Raw genomic sequence first — 16,674 nt, 5'->3', positions numbered from 1 at the left:
CTCAAATTGAAAGAGGCGAGGGATGGGCCTGCTCTCCACCTGGAGAGCTGTGTGGGAGCAGGCCAGGGTGGGTGGTGACAATTTTATCCCTCCCTTTTATGACGCTCCCTTAGTCTCTGCTGATCCCGGGATGGGCATGCAATAATACGGCCTGTACCCTCAAGCTTGTCCACGTAGCAGTAGACATCATAGGTTTCTGATGATGGGCGCACGCCATAGGTCCTGACTCCGGGGCTGCTGTCCTTGTCACCCACACATGGGGTCCGTGGGCTCACAATGGGGTATCTGTGAAAGAGGATGGGAAGGGGGTGAGGGGCTGTCCTGGGGGTAGGAAAGGCATATCTTGGATCATCTGCTATGATTCAAAGCAGGTGGTATGTCCATTGTGGCAAGTCTCTCGAGCCTTTGGAAGACTTCAGAAGAGAGTCTCTTACATAAGAGTATACTCTGTCAAGCATTAGTGGGTGGAAGTGTTTGAAAGGGGTGTTTAGGGCTTTCTCTGTCTCTTGGAGGGAAATTACTAAGATATTGGTATAGCAAAGTTCCTGTCACCATCTTTCAGAATATGCCTTGGTTTAGGGGTGTGTGTGTGTGTGTGTGTGTGTGTGTGTGTGTGTGTGTGTGTGTAACTTAGGGAGCTATGCAATCACTAGTCCTGGGTGTTGAGTCAGGCTGGGAGCTTCTTGGTTGTGACTGGGAATGGTTGGATGATTGGCTTGTCTTTTACCTGACAGTCTGGTCCTGCAGCCAGCCAGCATCACACTGCTCATAGCCTGCCTCATAGGCAGCCTGGAGTTGCTCAGGAGAAGCTATGGCTGCTCCCGTGCGAATGCAGGCCTGCTGTGCCTCCTCAAATGTCAGAGAGTATCTGGTAGAGCCCGGGCGGTAGTGGAATACAACTCCTGGGTGGAGAGGGAAGAACAGAGGTAAGACGGATGCTCTTGCAGTCCGTTCTGAGCTTAGCTCCTTTGCTTAGACATAGCAGATGGATCAATTCCACCTGAGGTTCTACTTGGTGATATCATGAGCGTCCTAGCAGATGAGTGTCATCCCAGCTGGGGACATCATCAAGACCCTATACCGGAGTGTAGATTTGCATGTGGGGATCAGCTGGGCTCTGCCGAGTGATAGCCCTCTCCCAGTATAGGGAACATCACCCACCTAGCCTAAGAGCTGCAAGTGTTTTCCAGAGAGAACCAGATAACCATATTAGGCTTTTCTTTTTCTTCTCCTCCTCCTTCTTCTTCTTGAGATAGAGTCTTGCTATATAAACCAGACTGGCCTTGAACTCACAACTCTCCTGCCTGACCCTCCCGTTCTGGGATGCAGACGTATAGCGTCACACCTGGTCTCTGGAATGGGCTTTGTGAGACAATGTGATTCCATTCCTTTGCTTAACTCAGCCACAGCAGTCCTACATTAGCCACAGAAAAAGTCTTAAATAAGTGGCTGTGGCTTTGATCCAATCAAACTCTATTGGTAGGCACTGAAATTGGAACATATTTTCATTACCTACTTTTCACACATCCCCAAATACCTTTCTCTTTTTAACTCCTCCCCTCCCTCTGTTTTTTAGGACTGTGGAAGCACTGTCAGGTCACCGCTGCCTCAGACCAGCTGCACTCAGCCTGCTCACCAAACTCGGTCGATTTTCTATCCTGTTGGGAGGACAAGGCCAGGCCAGGCCATGGGGTCACCCAGAGCAGTGGTTTTCAAGTCTATTTTGTGGTGAACCATGTGGTACTTTCATCTGCCTGATATAAACCCTGTTTTCCACAGGTGACTTCATTTGAGGTTAATGATTTGTGACCAAAGAGTGGACATAATTGCCCTGCAGGAGGGTGTACAGGAGGGTGTACTTACCCCCTGGCAAGCGGGGCTGACCAGGGACCTCAACTGCACCTGGAGAGATGGTCACTCGCACCACCAGGTCCTCACTGGCGAAGGCAGTGGCAGAATCAGGCCCACGTGTGGCTTCCTCGGGAAAGCCCCAGGGCCTGGTGGTCTTTTCAGTTCTCTCCCCAGCCTCAGGGAAGACTGTGGTCCCCACTTCAGGGGCAAGTGTGAGGGCCTCCCCAGGCTCTGAGACAGTGGGGGACATGTCGAAGATGGGCTTTGCAGTGAGGATCACATTGCCCCGGGCTTCTCCCTCCGTAATATTACGGGGCAGGGGCAGCTCCAGATCTGGCCAGGTCACTGTCTGGATGGTGATGTCCTCTTCACCACCCACTCCGAAGAAGTTTTCTGGGATGTCTACAAAGTCTTCACCTGGGGAAGGAGGCAAAGACAGGCTTTAGTGCTGAGCTTAGGGCTGTTTTGAGGGAGACAAGAGCTGAATGTGCCCCATTTCCTTCTACTTGGCTGGAGCCAGGCACCTGGCCCTGCCCACCATGAGGGCTTCGGGTATCTGAGTTTTGTGGCTCTTCCTTTCCCTTGGGATGGTTCCAAACCTCTGCAGATGCCAAACTCTGTGACTGCTAGAGTCCCTTATGTAACTTCTGGGCCACTGCTGGAATCTAATGTCATTTTTTGGTTGCATATAATTCCTCAAACAGTGTATGCACCATTTCCATAGCTGTTATAGTGTATTGTTTGCATAACAATGGCAAGAAAAATCCTGCACCTATTCAGTACAGATGCAATTAAATTATTAATAAGAGTCTGAGGTTGGCTGAATTTGTAGAAGCCACTCCTGGTATATAGATCAACTAGCTCTCTGCTTATCAAATAAAATCAGTTCCTATTTCTGCCTCCCCACCAGCTGCTACTTTGCCTGCTCTGTGTCCCATGGGAGAGTGTGAATCGGTGAGGAAGGGGAAGCCTGAATCTTGCTTTGTGTAATGGATGCAGGCATTGTTGGAGAACTGACTACCTCAGAGTCCTAGACAAATGAGGGGCTGGCAGACATAAGGCAGTTATTAATAAAGAGAATATCCTGAGGGTGATATTCTTCCAAAGAGTGGTCAATTATCAAAAAGAGAAGAGAGGCGTTTGGGAGAGACGGTATCCCTGTTCAAGTAAGATTGGGCTGTAGAAGTGATATAGGAAATGAGCCATCCTTGTATGGACAAGCTGGGATTCAAACCCAAGAAAACAGTGGCTCGGAAGCATATACTTTAAATGCTGTTCTGTGTGGAGCTGATGAAACAGGGCTGGATACATTGTGACTCCATCTTTTATACGTTAAGAAGCAATGAAAACCGAAGACAGGATAAAAAAATATGGGGTTCAGGAACTCAGTGGTCCCTTCTCAAGACCTTATTGGGATCTGATTTCGGTGGCGAGAACCCCCTTCCCACCTTCAGCCCCAGCCCCACCTGTGTAGCAGATGGCGTCGTAGCGGGATGAGGGATCAGGGTAGCCTGTCTGGTTGGCGTGCAGATAGACAGTCCTTACACCCAGGAGGTTGCCTCCGCAGTTGGGCCGAGCCTTGGAGATGGGGTAGCGAACGCTGCGGTCCGCCAGCCAGCCAGCGCTGCACATGTCCATACCGCCCTGCCAGGCAAGGTAGAGCTGGCCTGTGGTGGCCAACCGTGCCCCCAGCCTCCGGCACTCGTTGGCTGCCTCCTGGAAGGTGAATTTCTCCGGGGATGTGGCATAAAAGACCTCACCTGTGAAGGACACATCACACTAGGTGAGGGTTTCACTCACATCCCAAGCTGTCTGTGTTCCCGCGAGGTCCACGTCTTTTCTCGGAGGTTTGTCCTTTTTATCCTTGGTTCTGCGTTAGTGTTTCACGGCTTGTCTGTGACTTCCCACTTTCCATTCCTTTCAGAACTTTTGGGTAAGACGGCACCAATCTCCTAACAAGGATCCCCGCCCCCACCCCCCAAAAAAATCTGCCTGAAGAGCAAGGGGTGGAGCAATCTTGAAATCAGAAGCCCCGGGGATTGAAGTTCACCCTCCCACCACTAGGGGAGCTCTCCTTTAAGACAGGCACTGCCTGTTCCTAAGAAAGCATCCCAAATTCATAATCTGATGAGAAAAGCAGGCCTCACCTTTTGATCCCTTAGAGTACTGCCTTCCAAACCAGGGTCAGCAGTACCCAAAGAGGCCATTATAGGATAATTTGGGGGTCTTCTAGCTTTTAAACAAAATCTCCTACAACCTGGCAAGGTTGTGCTTGAGGAGGGGGCGGAATCTCTGAGCACTTATTGGGCAGTTTCAGGTGTCCTTGCTCAGTGGCGGCTCCGACAAAAGGACTGTTGTGTTTGTCTCTGGTCAGTCAAACATGGAGACACAAATGCTTGTTGGTAGAGACCCTGGCTACTGAGATGAGAACGAGAAGGCAGGCTACGTGGTAAGAAAGGTGGGGTATGTCACCCACAGCTTTTCTCCCAGCGGGAGGAGCTTGGGAGCTGAGTTATTCAGACCGTGTGGGATTTCCAGAGAGGTAGATGGGAAAGGGGTGTCATCTACAGGCCAGGGTAACCCTATGTTCAAAATTAGTACCCTTATTAAAGAGAGACGCTCCCCAGGTTTCTCCCTCAAACAACCCCAACAAAAGGCCCAGGGTAGGAATGGAAGTGGAGAGAGGGTAGCTAGAAAGTATATTCATGTGTCTGTTGTGTCTGCCCTAGAGTGGCATAAGGATGGAGCCCAGGGTCTGCCACTGAGCTACATCCCAGACCTGAGCATGGCTTTGATGGCATCATTGACCTTAAGACAGGGATGGGTTGGCCAGAGATGCTGAGAGCCTGGATAAGAGGCTGTCCCAGAGGACTTTGGAATTTGGGGTTCAGTGGTAGCACCAGATGGTTTGCAGATGCCCATGGCTACTGACATCCCTTTCAAAGTGAATAGCATAGATTCCAGCAAGAGACCATTCCTGTTCATGGCAAGAGAGGACTGAGGGAGGGCCGTGACCAAGAGGAGGCCTTGTGTAGCTATCCTAAGTACGAGCATGATGATGGGGATGGAAAAGACATCTTGGAGGGAACCGGCTTTCTCACCCTCCATCTCTTCAGCGAAGCAGTACACATCATAGGTCTCGTTGGTGTCTCGGATTCCATAGGTCCTCACTCCAGGGAACTCGTCCTTGTCACCATAGCAACCTTCCCGGGGAGTGTGGATGGGGTATCTGTTGGGAAGTCAATATGGGAGTGTGACACTAGGAACAGAGGGAAGCCCAAAGTCACTGTTCTTGTAGCCTTTGCCTCCATAGGAGGAGACAGGCATAAAACTACTTCTGTCCAAGTCTGCTGTGTATGCCAACCGTCCCTCCAGTCCCATCCCTCCAGTCCCATCCCTCCAGTCCCATCCCTCCAGTCTCAGTGCTGCCCACAAGTCTGGCTGCCTCTCCTACCAAGCGCTCTTGGTACCAAACACTCTCTCCCTGAAGATGCTTTCCATATAAAAGGCCAGAATCTTGTGGGTTTTGCAAACCATGGGCCCCTGTGGTGTCATTTGAACTGCAGCAGCACAGAGCAGCTGCAGACAACATGTAACCGAGTGAGCATGGCTAGGTTTCAGCACGATGATATTTACAGAAAGGAGGAATGGGTTGGGTTGGGTTGGGTTTGGCCATGGTGCCTACTTGGTACCACATGAATCTTATGCCCACTAAGTGATGCAAGGGCTGGTCTCTATTTACACTTGAAGTAAGGTCCAGAAATGCTAACCTTTTTGTTGACAAATGCACAGCTTCCAAATTCCAGGGTTGGGATTAGAGTCTAGCTCTTCTTGAGGTCAATATGTGGACTCTTGCCATATTTGACTGTTGTCTTACTTATTTTTTTTTTTTGGTCTATCTACTAATTTTTATAGAAAGTGCCTGTCCCAGTTAGCTCCAGCTGTTAACTCAACATAGTCTAGAGTCATCCGAAGGGGTCTCAATTGAGGGACTGCTCACATTAGCTTGTGACCAGGTCTGTGAGGTCTTGAGCTCTGATCAACATAGGAGAGCTCAGCCTACAATGGATGACACCATCCCTAGACAGATGGGCCTGGGCTGTGTGAGAAATCTAATTGAGAATGAGCCTGTGGGTGAGCCAGACCGTGAGCCGCAAGCAGCATTCTTCCATGGTTCCTGCCTCCAAGTGTTTCTGCCCTCACTTAACTCAGTGATAGACCTCGACCTGGAAGAAGAGCTGGAAAAAACCATTTCCTCCGCAACTTGTGTTTGATCAGTGTTTAATCTCAACAGCAGAGACGAAACTGTAACAGTGCTGTGACCTAAGATCCCCTAGCTTGTCCCAGCTTGTACAGCTGTCTTCCTGAGGTCTTGTGGGCCGGCTTTGGGGCTACCCTTAGGATGCACATGAGGTGGACAGTGTCTCCACAGGCTTGCTGCACTGTACTGGGATGCTTGAGGCAGGCTTCTGTCTGCTCTGCTTTGCCGTGTGGCTCCTAGGACTCCCTCAGAAAAGATGTTTCTAGACACTTGGTGTATGTATGTCTTGTCTCACAAAAAAGGATATGAATAAGCAGGCAATATAAATGCAATATATTTGTATAAATTATGAAACATGTAATATATTATTATAATATGTGTTATAATATATAATTTATATATAAATAAAACAAAAAGGCAATAAGCAATAAAACAAAAAGGCAATAAGCAAAAGTAAATTAAACTCCTAGTAAAAAACTCACTGTCAAACCAGAAGCAAAGAAACATCAAGAGGAAATACAGGCAAAGAGAGTGGTGGAGTTGAGAACATGGCCACTGGTATTGTCTTTGCCTTGGAGAGTGAATAATGGGGACCTGGGATGGGACGCTGGGTATGTATGTCGACAAGGCTGGACCCTAGACTGGCCAGAGGATCATGTTCATTCCAGCTCAGGGCAGATCATTGTCCCACCCCATCATCTGCTTCATTCTGCTAGGACTCTGGTACCTGGCTGTCAGCTCTGACAGTTTTTCTTCAGGGGGTCAGGGTCTTACCTGACTGTCTGATCAGCCAGCCAGCCTGCATCACACTGGTGGAAGCCATCCTCATAGGCGGCCTGCAGTTGCTCAGGGGTGGCGATGATGGCGCTGTTCTGAAGGCAAGCCCGCTGGGCTCGGTCAAAGTCCAGTGTGTAGCGTGTGGAAATAGCTCTGTAGTGGAACACAATGCCTGTAGGACACATGGACCAGAGGGAGAGCAGGTTAGGTGTGAACTCTGGTTATTGAAGCCCTTGATAAATGGTGACAAGAATCCTATCTGGTCCAGGCTGACATAGTTCTCGGCTTTGAATTTTTATTATAATCTTTCTTATTCATGAGAATTTCATACATACTTAAAATGTATTTTGATCATATGCACCTCAACTTCTCTCCCTAACCCCTTCCAGCTCTGCCCCCCCCCCACTGAGTCCAACTTGTGCAGCCTGTGTATTCCTGGGTGTGGGACATCTACTGGAGTGTGGCCAACCTCCTAGGGACTGTACCCTTAAAGAAAACGGGCACTTCCTCCCCCCAGAAGCCATCATGATGATCGGCTGTCAGTAGATCCTCAGCTACTGAAGTTTGCTTTTGCTGGAACCCTGTCTCCTCTCCACCCCATCCCACCACCTTAACAGGGTGCTCACCACTCCCCCACAAGGCGTTCATTTTAAAACACCTATAATAATCCTGACAGTAAGAAAGTTATTGGAACTAAGGCAAAAACTGTCTCCTTGTGATTTTCTTTTGGTCACTCCAGGACCCTCTAATCTCCCCTGCCCTAGCTCAGTGGCATCCTAACCAGACCTCTTAGAGACAAAGGCGATGAGGAAGTGAATCATCAGTCATTTCTTTGGTCTCCAAAGCTGAGAATAAAGGGTGGAGAGGGGGGAGATACCTAGATGAATGACGTTTTAGGAACCCACTTTCCCTCATTTCTAGGGTCACAGCAGACATGCTAGCAACTCATTTACTTAGGTGCAAAATGGGCACACTTACAAAGCCTGCTAAAAGGTAGAAGACACACCTCTGGGTATGTCTGTGAGGGTTTAACTGAAGAGGGAAGGCCTACCCTGAAGGTAGGTGGTGCCATCACACAGTTCAGGGTCCCAGAGTGAAAAAAAGAAAGAAGGAGAAAGTAATCTGGGTGAGCACTTCCTTCTGACTGTTGATGCAGTGTGATTATCTGCCTCACACTTCTGCTGCCATCTTGCCCCACCACGGTTGGCTGTATCCCTTCAAACTGTGAGCCAGGGTAATGCCTCCCTCCCTCAAGTGGACTCCTGTAAGGCATTCAATCACAGCAATGAGAAAAGCAGATACACCCAACAAGTGAGTGATTGCTGGCAAACAAGCTGCCAATACCAGGATTATTTACCTGTCCCACTCCTGGAGTCCCAATCCCACAGAGAACAGCATTTGCCAGTCAGTCTCACATTAGGGGAAAATAAAGAGAAAATGAGCATGCAGAGGGGCGAGTGAGTGGGAGAGCTAGTCACCAAGGCCCACACTGCTGGGGACATCATTCTAGTTCTTTCTACAGGCAGCATGGCGGCCCAATGGGAGGCCCTTCACCTTTTACTATGACCTCCAGGGTGGCTTCGCTGTCCTCAATGCCATGCATCACTTCACACCGATAGATCCCAGAGTCATTGGAGCGAAGGTTCTGGATTTCCAAGGTGGCATCGCTGGGGATGGCTGGATAGTTGGGAAGTGACACCTTGTCTTGGTAGATGCTGTTCACTCGAACCTGTCCTTCAGTGGCCACCAACAGTACCACCTCCTTTTCCTTGGAAACACGGCTCCACTTGATTCTTGGGGTGAGGGGGGCAGTGGAGGGAGCAGTGGTCACAGGATGCATGGGGTCGATGAAGTAGCAGGGGATGGTGAGGGAAGTCCCTAGGAGGGCCTTCAGTGGGGATGGTTGAGGGATGCTCACACTCAGTGAGTTGTCATGGTCTGTGAGGGAAGGGTGGGAGGGACAGACAAATGTGTTAGGAATTATAGAGACCACAAGTCTCTGCCTCCCTCCCCCAGCCCTGAAAATGCAGTCATCCAAGAAGCCCCCATCCAGCCCACCATGTGGGAACCTCGTGAATTCCCAGGGAGCCTCACGGCACCCTCTCTAGATTGCATCTCTGAAGACCTCTGGTCTGCCCACCCTAAGACAAAATTCAGAGCCAAAAAAAAAAAAAAAAAGTGCCAGAGAGACCTTGAACCTTAAACACCTAAAGGGGATGCCAACTCTGAGGTAAATAGGCCCCCTGTTCTTAGAGTACTGATATGCTTGATTCGGAGATTTTAGAAAAATATATTGGAGTGCTTATTTTGACTATGATGAGTTCTCCACAAAAGGGTTCATGTGTGGAAGGTTGGGTGGTCTTATGAGAGGGGACTGGTGCTGCCTCATTGGAGGGAGATGGAGATAAATTACTGCAGGTCGACTTTGCAAGGAGTAGCTTGTGCACAGCCCTGCCCCTTCCCCCAGTCTCCCTATCCCCCTGTCTCCATCTCTCTGTCTCTGTCATTCTGTCTCTCTTTGCCTCTCTGTCTCTCTGTGTGTCTTTCTGTGTGTCTTTCTGTCTTTCTGTCTGTCTGTGTCTCTGTGTCTGTGTCTCTGTGTCTCTCTGTGTCTCTGTCTCTGTGTCTCTGTCTCTGTCTCTGTCTCTCTGTCTCTCTCTCTGTCTGTCTCCAGGTTACCATGAGGTGAACTTCTCCCCTCCACTGTACCTTCAGGCATGATTTCTGCCTTGCCACAGGCAAGCTGTTTTTCTGAGACATTTTCTCATAGAGGCAGTGACTGCCCTACATGTTGGGTGTAACAACTATTAGGGGGTATACAAAATTCTACACAACCTTTAAACTTGAGACACAGAGCTTCAAAGATATATTATTCCGGGAGGTCTGCTTGGGCTTTAACTGGGACCTTTTGAAGTAAAGGACAAGAAGGTTGGGGAGGAGAACAGGAGGCCAGACATTTTTTTTTCCCTGTAGAGTCAGACCTAGAAATGTGGGACTGAGTAGGACTAGACAGCATAAAAATGATGTAGTGTGTCAATAGAGAAGACATAGTGTTTCCTGAACTCTTTTGGAATGGGAGAGAAACAGCTTTCCACACAGCACCTTTCATGGCAGGTCTTAAATTTTCAGAACCCTTCCTTTCAAGGGATGCTACAGGTTGAAATAAAAATGTTTAAGGTAGTTGTGGGTGGCAGAGACATAGCAGGGTAAGGGGAGGGGAGCCAGGAATGTCTGGAGTCCAGCCTGGACCTTTTGATGTCTGGACAGATTCCACCATCTCTCCACAAACACCTCCATCTGCTGCCCTGCCCTGACGCCACTGGCCACAGCTTGGCTCTGTAGTACTGGTCCTCAGGGGATAGGCAGAGGCCACGTTTGAGTCCAACTTGGTGGTTGTCAAAGCTCTCAGTCAACCCTAGTGGACTGTTTTGCTGTTGTGGACACATCTCCCCGGGTGATGGCGGGTCTGGATATTCCTGGGTCTCTGAGCACCATTGGAGGTCCAGATAACACATCTACATATTCAAAAGCTGTGAATCAGGCCAGCTGTGAGTGAATAAAATACTGTGTGTCTTTCCATTTGACCATCGAAGTTTTTTTCCGTGACCCTGAAGTCCTGTAGTTTTTGCCTTGGCATACAGTGGGTTGGTGGGAAGAAGGGAGCTCAAGCCTCCTCTTGCCCCCACTCCCCATGAGCAAGCCAACTATTGCGCCCACACACACTGTTAGGGAGGTCTCATGATGTGTTCAGTCCTTGAATCTCAGATCCCCACACCATGTGTGAGGTTCTTCACCTGTCCCTTGAGTCAGGGGTGGGGAGCTCACCCCAGGGCTGTTCCCTCACTTCTAGAGGGTAACCAGTCTCTTTTCAACGTTGTTCCTCAGGTTCTTTTCTCTTCTTTGGTGGTCCCACCCATGCTCCTTTTCTGGCTCCCCATGCCTTCTCTCTGCTTCATTCACACTGTGAGGGGTTCTGAATGACAGCACTGAGGGGAGGGCTCTGTGAAGGAGGCTGAGCAGCTCTCCTTGCTGAGGGCATCCAGGAGTAGGTACATTTGTAGCAGTGTGTGTGTGTGTGTGTGTGTGTGTGTGTGTGTGTGTGTGTGTGTGTGTGTGTGCGTGCCTTCCTACTACATCCAGAAAAGGGGAGCAGGGCTGTGTCCCAAAACAAAGTTGTATCCTGTACTCAGAACCCAGCACTCACCCCCTACTGAATGAAGGAGCCATAGCAAGGAATTGCTCTCACCTGGAACTTCTTCTGAGATCACTGCAGCGATGACCCGCAGAGTCACAAAGACCAAGAGTAAAGTGGTCATAGTTCAGCTGGAAGAGACAACAGGGATGTTATTTGGACAGTTAAAGCACGGGATAGTTAAAGGAAGAAAAAAAAGTGATAAAATTCATGCCCAAGGCTCTGAAGTCACATTGCACAACAGCGGGTTGTCATGGTTTGGACAGTGTTTTCACTAAGAATCCTTTCCTCAGAAACCTTCGACCTTTCTTAGCTTAATTCCAAGATGGCTGGTGTACTGGTTCCCCCATCTCCTAGCCAGTGGAGACTCATCCTAATGAGTTCCTGGGGTAGCCAGTGATATGTGACAGGCGGACCATAGATGCTCAGGTTTATGCTCTCTTCTATATCTGTGAGGGGTTTTGCATAAACTCTGGAGTCTGTAGACCTAGAATGGCCTCCCTTTTCAGTGTGGGTGGGTCACAGCCACCCCCATGAAGGCTTTAAACAAAAAAGGACCCTCTGTGGAGGGAGAGAGACTTCTTCCCTGATGGCCTTCCCGCTGACTTTCTCCTCCCTTTGGACTTGACCTGAGGCATCAGCTTTTCCTGGGGCTTGAACATGTGGAGCTTCAAACTGAGTATGTGCAGCCAGCTGCCTTGGCCTCCTGGGAGTCTCTGCAGCTCTGGAGAACCACAGCCTCCCCTTGTATTGTCTTGATTCTCTCCCTCTCCCTGTGACACACACACAGACACACAGAGCCATGCAAGGGGATGTCCTCTGCTGAAAAGAAATGACTGGTCAATGGTGGAGCACCCAGAGAACAAGAAGATTCTAGTGGAGGCGAAAAACTCACCATTGCCTGGAGACACTGCACTGTCGCAGTGCGACACACTTCTCACCTGTCTGCAAAGATGACGGTGCACGCCAATCTACTGCGTGCCAGTCATATGAAAGTATGGGGAACGTAATTATGTATACAGTACAGGAGACTTGGCAGTGACAATAATTGGTGGTTACAGTGTATTTCCTGTACTCTACTCTGTGTCTTTACTCTTAGCGTGCATCACTGCTTATCAGAAACGTGATTGAGACCGTCCACCAGGGACTCACTAAGCAGCCCCAGACCCTTAGCATTTATGGTGCATCTTAATTGCATCAAGAAGCCACGTGGAAGGTTAGGGTGTGGTTCAGTGCTCGAGTGTTTTCCTAACATGCTTGATACCCAGTGACTCACACGTGCACATGTGGACATGTGAACATGTGCACACGCAGCAACAGCTCTGCTGAGTGACTGAGCCACTTAAGATATGCTCAAGCCCACTAATGACATAGGAGAGGGAGCGAGAGAAGAAAGGGAGGAGGGAGGAGGAGGAATAAAGAGTGGTGGAGAAAGAGATGGGGAGGAAGAGGGGAGGAGAGAGAGGGAGGGAGAGAGAGGGAAGGAGGTGAGAGGAAAAAGGGAAGAAGGGAGAGAGAATTGTTTCTTTAAAGAACCCTAACATGACCCTTCGGAAATGACAAACGATCTGTCTTCCCTGACAGAATCTGGGGATGACATACCCACTTCAAATTCAGGAACCTCGAATATTTTAGCAAGGATCATGTGTCAAAGTTTTAGGTAAGATTCAAGGTCCTGGCTAGAATCAGGAAGACAGCTCTTTCTTTTTTTTTTTTAATTGGATATATTTCTTTATTTACATTTCAAATGTTATTCCCTTTCCCGGTTTCCTGTCCATAATCACACTGTCCTCTCTCCCTCCCCCGTAAGGGTATTCCCCCACATCCACCTCTCTTTACAACCACCCCCCCCATTTCCCTGCAATGATCAGGCTGTGAGAGGAACAATTAAATACCAGGAGGTGAGCACCTAGGACTCCTGTGGCCTTCTTATGGCCACGTGAATTAGAGTCAAGCTTCCCTGATTGTCATCAGCTGGTCAGTTGCTATTTGTGTACACAGATCTGTTGCAACCACCACTTAAAGCTCTTCCCCAAACATTCAGCAAGCATAACTGAATTTGTCAAGTAATCATCTGGAGCAATAGCATCCAGCCAGCTGCATGTAGAAACAGTCTGGACCTCGTGGTACCACTGCCCTGGAGGGTTACACAACCATGTCTCACACACACCTTCTGAGACTTGTACTGTGTGGCCCTGTCCCCTGTGCTCAGCGGCAGCAGCATTTACTTTTGGTCCAAGAAGAAGAAAGGAAGCCTTGGGGATGGGGCAACAGTAAGGGACAGATGGGGTCTGCAGCCACAGAGAGCATCCTTCGTGGAGACAGAACCCCAGCCTCCACACCTCAACCTCAGCTTTCGGAGTCAAATGGTCCAGCAGGTGTCGCTCTCTGCTTACTCACCATGGGCTGGGCTAGACCAGCGCAGAGCTCAGGGAGCAGCACCCTTAGGAGCACAAGTTTGTGGGGAGAGGAGACACTGACATTCTGGAGTCCCTGGGGAGGAACAGTCTGGGTGCAGGACAAAGTCACCCTTTCCTATCTCTGGAACTTGGCCATTTTGACCATCCGTCCTTTATCCATGTCTGAGAAATGAAAGGTCTGTATGTCTAAGGGGGTAGAGGCACATCACCCCCACGCTGTATAAAGTCTGGAAAGTTCCATAGTTCCAAGAAATGGCCCCTTGCTTCTCGTTGGGGATTTTTCTGATTTAGATACTAATTTAAAATATTTTCTGGGGCCCCATGTCTGGTACTCTGAGGAGACACAGAGTTGGAGAGGGGCTCCTGTTCAAGTTCAGTCAACCAGTCAGGGCTTCCTGGAGGGTCAGGGAAGATCGGCCTGAGGTGTGTTTGCAGAGGGAGCTTTACCAAAGACTCAGACACAAAGCTAGCCTGTTCCTCCCTCAGAACACCCTTCACTTGGAAGTCTTGTGTATGTTTCGGAGTTGTGTTTCTTCCTCGCTCTCTGAACAAGCTGGACATTGTCTGGGGTGCAATGGTGCTCTGTGGGGCTTGGGCTGGCTCTGTTTTTCTCCCTGGCTTAGACCAGGAAATGTGAAGGAATGAAAGGGAGGGGTCTGGTGTGGAGTGGGCAGCAAAACTAATTTTATTTCTTCTTCTTAAAAACTTCGGGATAGAATTATTGCAATAAATATGCTCTTGTGTCTCTGTGTGTTTTCTCAGTGTAAAGAAAATAAGGAGCAAATCCATTCTGTCTGGGCTCCAGGCCTCTCAGAGACTCAGTGAGGCTTTTATGTGAGGCGACCGACTTTGCCAGCCCACGCTCACTCGTGGACAGAGAGACCTTTCTCAGTGGGAAGGAAAGTGAGGCCGTGGGAAGGGATGGTACATGGAGGGCCCTGGGGATGGGGAGAGGAAGAGGGAGGCCTGAGATGGACAGCAATGGGGCTCAGAGGCATGGAAGATGACCCAGCAGGAAGCCCGAGGATCCCTGTGTGCCCGGGATTGACCAATTGTAGGAAGCTTGACCAGGAAAAGCAGCAGGCTCCTGCTTTTCAGTTGTGTGTGTGTGTGTGTGTGTGTGTGTGTGTGTGTGTGTGTGTGTGTGTCTGTCTGTCTGTCTGTCTGTCTGTCTGTCTGTCTGTGTTTTTATCTTTCTCTCTGTATGTGTGCCTGCAAGCACACATGTGGATGCATGTCTATCTGTCTTTGTGCTATGTCTCTGTATGTGTGTACCTGTGTGTTTGTGTGCATGTGTGTGCTTATGGTCCATAGTTGGAGGCGAGGACTTCATTAGATCACCTAATTGAAAGTGTAGCTCATTCTCTCATTCTGAATTCCTTTTTTAGCAGCCCTGTCAAGATTCAGACTCAGGTCCTGGCCCTGCCGGGTCACTTACTGCCTATTAACACAAGACCTGTTTTTGCTGTTTCACAGATGGAGTGAGATGTCTTGCCAGCTCGTTCTTCTCATCTGGGCTGGGCACTGTACCTTTGGCACTGTACACATCAGGCTGTAGCATCATCAAGGATCCACCAGTGCCACTCTCTCCCACTACCCACTTGTCAGCCTGTGTGATTCACTTAGAACCCGTGGCTTGGAAGCAATGAAAATGGTTGTGGGGAGGGGAGGCTTCCTACCTGTCAGGAGGATCAGAGTAGGTGACTTTCCATAAAGAACAAAACTGTTTTCCTTTCAAAAGCAACACCACTGCCCTTCCAAAAGCCAGAGAAGCAGGAAACAGAAAGAGGAGGAGGAGAAGGAGGAGGAGGGGAGGAGGAGGAGGAAGAGGAAGAAGAGGAAGAGGAAGAGGAAGGGGAGGAGGAGGGGGGGAGGAGAGGGGGAGGAGAGGGAGGAAGAATTGTAGTTCTCCTGCATCCCAATCCAGTCAGTGTTTATTTTTGTTTGTTTGTTTTGTTTTATGGTTTTTGTAATTGCCATCTTTTTGCAACCTATTTTCTGTTTCCACAGAAGCCAGATGATGAAATGACAGTTTTGTTCCTTCAGAAAAGAGTATGATGGGGTTTTACAGTGTGACCTTCCTTCTAGGAGACTTGTGCAGGTAGCTTGGGCAGGGAGATCTTAGCCTGTCCCTGGGTAGGTCCAGAGGTCCCAGTCCCACCATGCATCCCTTCTTTAACCAGCAGTCCATTCCACTGCCAATGACTTTTGTGATTTTTTTTTTCTCTTTTTTTTTTTTCCGGAGCTGGGGACCGAACCCAGGGCCTTGCGCTTGCTAGGCAAGCGCTCTACCAATGAGCTAAATCCCCAACCCCGACTTTTGTGATCTTTTCATGGCTTCTACCACCCAATCTACATAAAACTCAGGACACAACTTGAGAGATCTGTGTGCTCCCACTGACTGTCATTGCAGTCATTCTCAGTTCTACACACTGTAGGTTCCAGAACTCTTTCCTCCTGGGAGCCACAGAAGGCCAGAGTTGGAACTGACCACTGTGAACCTCAAATTCAATGCATTAAATTTACAGCTGAAGAAAACAAGGCCAAAGAAGTTCAGTATTTTGTTGAAGACCACACAGCAGGTTAGAAGTGGACCTATAGGGGTTGGGGATTTAGCTCAGTGGTAGAGCGCTTGCCTAGCAAGCGCAAGGCCCTGGGTTCGGTCCCCAGCTCCGAAAAAAAAAAAAAAAAAAAGAAGTGGACCTATAGCTGGAGTCCAATTTCAAGGGTTGATTCTTCCTAATTCCCCACCTTTGTGAGCTTCACAAAGTAGTGATTATGGCTAGCTTACTTCTTGCTGTCTTCCAACACACACACACACACACACACACACACACACACACACACACACACACACACACGGGGTGTGGAGAGAGAAAGAGAGAGAGAGAGAAAGAGAGAGAGAGAGATGGAGAGTTGGAGAGATGGAGATGGAGGGGGAAGGAAGGGGTGAGGGAGGGAAGAGAGAGGGGGAGGGGGAAGGGGGAGTGAAAGGGTGTAAAAGGGTTCTGGCCATCTTGGGAGTCATCTCCTTCAACCTAAGGTCTTAGGGGTGGCACTGGAGGCTCACGATGGTTCAGCATTCCTGTGTGCAGAACCCTAGGAGATAGATTCCCGCCCTCATTTTCATGTCTGTAGGTCTCAACTAGAGCAATACAGACTGGCACATCAGC

At 49.2% G+C, this 16,674-nt stretch overlaps 1 protein-coding gene across 2 annotated transcripts in view; it reads right to left on the bottom strand.

Annotated features, from left to right (window-relative positions):
- The window catches only part of Acan (aggrecan), a 62,829-nt gene that overhangs the window by 21,974 nt on the left and 24,181 nt on the right, over window positions 1-16,674 (bottom strand). For both annotated transcript variants that reach the window (NM_022190.2, XM_039101035.2), the window contains exons 2-9: window positions 11,136-11,212; window positions 8,444-8,827; window positions 6,887-7,061; window positions 4,953-5,080; window positions 3,318-3,611; window positions 1,864-2,268; window positions 728-902; window positions 158-285 (exon numbers count right to left, since the gene is read on the bottom strand). In NM_022190.2, coding sequence (NP_071526.2) covers window positions 158-285; window positions 728-902; window positions 1,864-2,268; window positions 3,318-3,611; window positions 4,953-5,080; window positions 6,887-7,061; window positions 8,444-8,827; window positions 11,136-11,205 — 1,759 coding nt within the window. In that variant the 5' untranslated portion in view covers window positions 11,206-11,212. The remainder of the gene's footprint in view (window positions 1-157; window positions 286-727; window positions 903-1,863; window positions 2,269-3,317; window positions 3,612-4,952; window positions 5,081-6,886; window positions 7,062-8,443; window positions 8,828-11,135; window positions 11,213-16,674) is intronic.

This window comes from Rattus norvegicus, chromosome 1 (assembly GCF_036323735.1).
Source record: "Rattus norvegicus strain BN/NHsdMcwi chromosome 1, GRCr8, whole genome shotgun sequence".
NCBI lineage: Eukaryota > Metazoa > Chordata > Mammalia > Rodentia > Muridae > Rattus > Rattus norvegicus.
The sequence above is the reverse complement of the archived record's forward strand: the minus strand, read 5'-3'. Positions and strand labels throughout refer to the sequence as shown.